The sequence below is a fragment of the Cyprinus carpio genome, chromosome B13 (assembly GCF_018340385.1).
Source record: "Cyprinus carpio isolate SPL01 chromosome B13, ASM1834038v1, whole genome shotgun sequence".
NCBI classification, from domain to species: domain Eukaryota; kingdom Metazoa; phylum Chordata; class Actinopteri; order Cypriniformes; family Cyprinidae; genus Cyprinus; species Cyprinus carpio.
In genome coordinates this window covers 19109301-19114947 of record NC_056609.1, presented here as the reverse complement: position 1 = coordinate 19114947, position 5647 = coordinate 19109301, and the positions used below count along the sequence as shown (strand labels likewise).

General features: G+C 36.7%; 1 protein-coding gene across 4 annotated transcripts in view; it reads right to left on the bottom strand.

Moving 5' to 3' along the window:
- unc5b (unc-5 netrin receptor B) overlaps positions 1-5647 on the bottom strand; it is a 56897-nt gene that overhangs the window by 3881 nt on the left and 47369 nt on the right. For all 4 annotated transcript variants that reach the window (XM_042737085.1, XM_042737086.1, XM_042737083.1 and 1 more), the window contains 8 exons: positions 4948-5142; positions 4302-4664; positions 3508-3595; positions 2565-2733; positions 2159-2398; positions 1920-2069; positions 362-526; positions 93-271 (listed from right to left, as the gene is read on the bottom strand). In XM_042737085.1, the coding sequence (XP_042593019.1) occupies positions 93-271; positions 362-526; positions 1920-2069; positions 2159-2398; positions 2565-2733; positions 3508-3595; positions 4302-4664; positions 4948-5142 (1549 nt within the window). The remainder of the gene's footprint in view (positions 1-92; positions 272-361; positions 527-1919; positions 2070-2158; positions 2399-2564; positions 2734-3507; positions 3596-4301; positions 4665-4947; positions 5143-5647) is intronic.

The following is a 5647-nucleotide window of genomic DNA, read 5'->3' as shown; positions in this document are numbered from 1 at the left end:
CTGAGGGAGAGACGTGGAAAAAGATCAAATTATTCTCATCATCTGTCGTGTAGAAATATTTATGCAGATTATTTTGGTGCAGGCAAAATTACCTGTCAAAGTCCAGCCTGCGAGCCAGCATTCTCCAGTCACAGCCGCGTGCGCTGGGGGCATCCAGACTGGCACAAATTTTCTGGCGTATGGAGACGGGCAGTCGGAAAGCATACGGGCCCACTTGAGACGATGGTAGACACGAACCGCCTGCTGGCAGTGGTGAGTGGGGGGGCAGAGTCTGAAGAGGATGTGCACAAAGGAAAACAAGTCAGCAGTTATTAAATCATGCATTAGTGACTTTACAATAAATAATATATCTTTTCTGTACCTCTTGGATGTCAGTGTTAAGCTGGAATATCTGTCCTTCCCCCTCCACCTGTCTGACACAGATCTTGCAGGTGAGCTGGGAAACCACCAGGCTTCCTCTCTCCAGACTGAAGGTGCAGTGCAATGGACGCTGACTCCCACTCCAGATGTGGTAGAATGGGATTTCCTGGAAACAGAGACAGACACAATTAATAGCCTATTTTTTTAGTTTTTGTGAAAGGAACATTGTGAATTGCACCTGTGGATGTAACATCTGATAATTTAATAGAAATGTACATTTAGACTTTTATACATTTATATATTTGAAAAAAATATTCATTTAATGATACCATTCAAAAGTTTGGGATCAGTAAGATAAAAAAAAATGAATACTTTTATTGAGAGATTTATTGTTATTAAAATGTTCTTTTGAACATTCTTTAGAATGTTCTTTTGAACATTCTATTCATCAAATGTGACCCTGGACCATATATAATATGAATAAATACTGAATGAATAATCTTTTCATTGATGTATTGTTTGTTAGGACAGGACATACAGCTGAGATACAACTATTTGAAAATCTGTAATCTGAGTGTGCAAAAAAAATCTAAATACTGAGAAAATCGCCTTTAAATTTATCCAAATGAGTTCTTAGCAATGCATATTACTAATCAAAAATTAAGTTTTTATATATTTACAGTATGATATTTCCAAAATATCTTCATGGAACATGATCTTTGCTTAATATCCTATTGATTTTTGGCATAAAAGAAAAAAGGATAATTTTGACCCATACAATTTTTTTTGGCTATTGCTAAAAATATACCCCAGCAACTTAAGACTGGTTTTGTCCAGGGTATGTATATATATATATATATATATATATATATATATATATTATATATATATATATATATATATATATATATATATATACATATAGATACATTTACATATACATATACATATACATATACATGTATATAGATTGAACATTCTATCCATCAAAGAATCTTGAAAAAGGATTCCACAAATCACAGTTTCCACAAAAATATTAAGCAGCACGATGTTTTCAACAATGACAATAATAAGAAATGTTACCTAAGCACCAAATCAGCATATTAGAATGATTTCTAAAGGATCATGTGGTGCTCGAGACTAGAGTAATGACTGCTGAAAATTCAGTTTCAACTTCTAAAATTACATTTTAAAATATATTAAAATAGAAAACAGTTGTGTTAAATTGAAATAATATTTCACAATTAAATATTTTTACTGTATTTTGATCAAATAAATGCAGCCTTGGTGACCATAAAATACTAATAATTACTTTTTCTTTTTTTTTATCACAGACCCCAAACATTTGAACAGCAATTATATATTATATCATGGCCCTTCTATGTTTTGATTTAACTTCATTTAAAAAAATAGATTTTTAAGATTTAAGATATTTGAAAGATTTTTTTTAGGAAAGTTGTTTCAGAGATTGAGAACATTACATTTGCATTTATCCCAAGAGGTTTAAACATAAAAATAAATTCTACCCATATAACCAATAACAACATGAAATCTCTCACCTGATACTTAGCCAGGAGTTTACTTCTCCAATGAGAATGAGGAATGTCATGGATTGATAGCCGCAGGTTGTGGTAACTGTCCTTAAAGAGGAGAGGTTTGGGATCCTCTAGTAAAACCCCACCCAGACTTCGCTCGACCTCTAATACTTCCTACAGGAAGAGAATAACAAGATTTTAGCCTGTTTCCAAACTAAATGTATTGGCACAGTAAAGCCATTAAGAGAGGCAGACAGACTGACCTTAAGGGCATGTGGGGTGTCCTGTATGCAGTAGACCCTCAGACTGTAGTCCAAAGAGAGGCACGGAGCCCGGGGTGCAAAGAGGGCCAACTGCAGCCTCTTACAGGCTGGCCGAGGAGGAGCCGACTGTCCCACCAGACCATACGTCCCCAACTGCTCCATCAGAATATGACAGCTTTGCTCCTCCACCTGTAGGTAGCATGTGGTTGACAAACTCTCCTCTCCCACGGTTAGCACCTCCTAGTGGACGGGAGGAAATTAGTGTGTCATTAGATGTCTCATTTATGCCCATCACTGTTTATAAAATGCTCTCCATCTTGTTCTCTTCCCATTTCCCAAAGCTTCACTGATAGTCTACCATTATCTAGTGATCTAGCCTCTCTCATTTTTGAGAAGTCATCCTCACCTCCCAGGCACCTTGATGGTTCTGCATTTTGAGGGTGAGGGTCCAGTCTGGGGGCTCTAGCTGGGCGCAGTGAGGCAGAGTTAGGACCACAGGTCTGCTCAGCAACATGCCAGAGGGTCCGCAGCTCACCACCGGACTTAATACGGTCTGACTTCCATCTGACGGCAACCTGACACAAAACACAGAGCAAGAGAGGTCAGCAGCCCTAATTCACAATGACATTCATGCCGCTTGCCAAATTCAATACGAATTAAAAAGCATATCATCAAATACACAGCATCCCAAATTTGTACTCTCTCATTTACAGTAATCCGAGATTTAAATTTTTGAAAGAGAAAATATATATATATTTTTTTTTCTTAATGTATTTTTGTTCTTCTGCCACAGTGGGATAAAGAAATGTCGCAAGCCATATTCAAACTTGTGTTGGCCAAATGTGCACCAAAGCTCAGTGTGTGAAAAGACTAGGATGTGTTAACCCAAAGCTATGGCCCTGATGGTAATTATTAGTGTTATGAGAAAACGTATAGCACCTACAAATAGTGAGAAACACAAAGCTTGCAGTCTGTAAGCTCTGAAGGCACAGTGATATTTATATATTTCATTTCTGACAACAAAAACAAACACTGTAAAAAATAAAAAGCGAGAGAGCTTCAGCAAAAAAGTCAGAGCTCAGACAACCATTCAGTGTTTTCAAGACATTTTTATTTGTTTGTGTTTTTCCACTGTGTCACAGTTTTGAAATGTTATTTTCTCCCTAGCGCTGCCATTGGGGTCACAGCGTTTGTGCAGTCAATATTGTTCTGCAAGGGCTGTTGAGATGTCTTGAACCGGACTGTTTGCTAGTGCACAAAGTGACAGATAAATGCACGCGTTATATGTGGGGAAATGACAGTGTGATGGGGGCAGGGAACTAAGAAACTGTTTTAAGTGGCTGACTTACGTTGTTTTCTCCCACTTGTTAATAATGAGATACATCTCGTAGAACTTGCCCTGAGGAATCGTCCCTGGTGGAACCAGCAGGCTCACCCCTGCCAGGGGAAAAAGAGAACAGAGGGAGGATTAAAAAAAACAATATTTTTTTTTAAACAATTTTTTATTTCATAATTTACAATAATAAACAGCTTTTAGCTTGTTTGAAAAAAGTAACATATCAATACATCCATTTTTGGTTTTAATATTTTATTGTGAATAAGTCAAGGCTTTATTGTGAAGAAGTTCCTTATTGCTTACATTTTAAATATTACATTTAGTTAAGAAATAACTAAAACATTAGCAAAATTGATAATAAATATTTTGTTTTTATTATTTAATATGATTTTATATAATGAAATAATATAAATAATGAAATAAAAAAAATGAATATATATATATACATATATATATATATATATATATATATATATATATATATATATATATATATATATATATAAATATATATATATATATATATATATATATATACACACATATATATAGATATAGATATCTATATATATATAAAAAAAATTTTATTTCATTATATTAAATATACATTAAATGTAGTTAAGAAATAACTAAAACAAAATATTTAAGAAATTATTAAGAAAATATTATTATTATTATTATTATTATTTTGTACACCAAACTTATATAACAAATGTATCCAGCATAAGTGGACTTGAGTAACATAAGTGGACATTATCAAAATAACACTAGAAAAGTGTCAAATCCGGCTCCTTTAAGGCTTATTACCTGTATTAGGGATGGTGAGACGGCCACCAAGGGAGCCTAGTGTGGCACTGGCACTGTGACTGGGCTCCCTGGGCAGCGTATGCCCATGGTAGTCTTTAGGTCCAGAGCCCACGGTCTTCAGGCTCATGATCTCCCCGTCAGTGGAGCCCGGGCCAGTTGGCAGCTCGAGGGAGGACATGGTAGAGGAGTTGTACACCTTTATCTTCAGGCTAGGAAGTGGATCCAACAGGGGAGACGTGGTCATGGGGATCTTATGCTGAGAGTCCAGGGTGGCCTGCTGCAGTGAGAAAAGCGGCCCGCGGAAGGTTCCGGCACTGGCTGTGAGGTCGGGAGGGGCTGTCGGATGCAGTAGGTGTGGATTATCTAAAAAAGTAGAAAAGCGAAAAGAGAGAAAGAAATGTTTCCGGGCTAGCTGCAAAGTTACGAGAGGATTTGCCTAAGAAATGAGAGTATTAAAGGGGAGAGGATTTAAAAAGGGAGCCATATAAACAAGTTATAGCAGATTAAATAGTTTCGAGAGAGCAGGTGACAGCAGGAGAAAGGATTAAAACTTAACATACATCGAGTTTATATTAGGACTTTAGGTGTGAGAGAAGGAGTGAGAATGAAAAAGAAAAAAAAAGGTGAGGAAACACGGATGTCTCACCCTGTCGTGGAGGTTTGTAGTTGCCGGGGTGGAAGGCAGCAGTAAGGGCCGAGGACGAATCGGTGATTTCACCGTGAAGATGGCGGCAGCTCCGACGATAGACCAGGATGCCCACACACAGCACGAGGATCACACACAGCAGCAAAGCCCCCACCAGCCCTGCGTACACCGCTACACCGGCGCCGGAGCCCAGAGCTGAGACACATACAGGTACACACTTATTCACATATGCAAACATATCACAGATGTAAATGAATACATTATGCAACACAAAAGTGTGATCAAAGGAAAATAGGTTGGAAGGAGAAGGTTAGTACCCAGACATTTAACTATCTACATAAAGCCAAGTAAGCATTGCAGCTTGTTCTGGCCAAGAGTCGTCCACTGCAAAACGGCAGTTCGATTGACACATAAAGTGACCATTCTCAGTTTATTTCGTTTTTATGTGTCATTTATGGAGGTTTATATAAATTCCTTCAGCTGCTTCATTTCTAGGATTTTACGTAGCACTGGCCAATCAGATTGTAACTGGTGAATTAAGACAGCGATTGCTATTAATATGACATTTAATAAGTAATAAAAAAAAATTAAATAGTAATAATAAATTCACAATAATAACAACAAATAATCATATTGCTGCAAAGCTGCAAAAAGTATCATTTAAAAATGAACTGTTTTATTTAAATAAATAAGTAAAAGT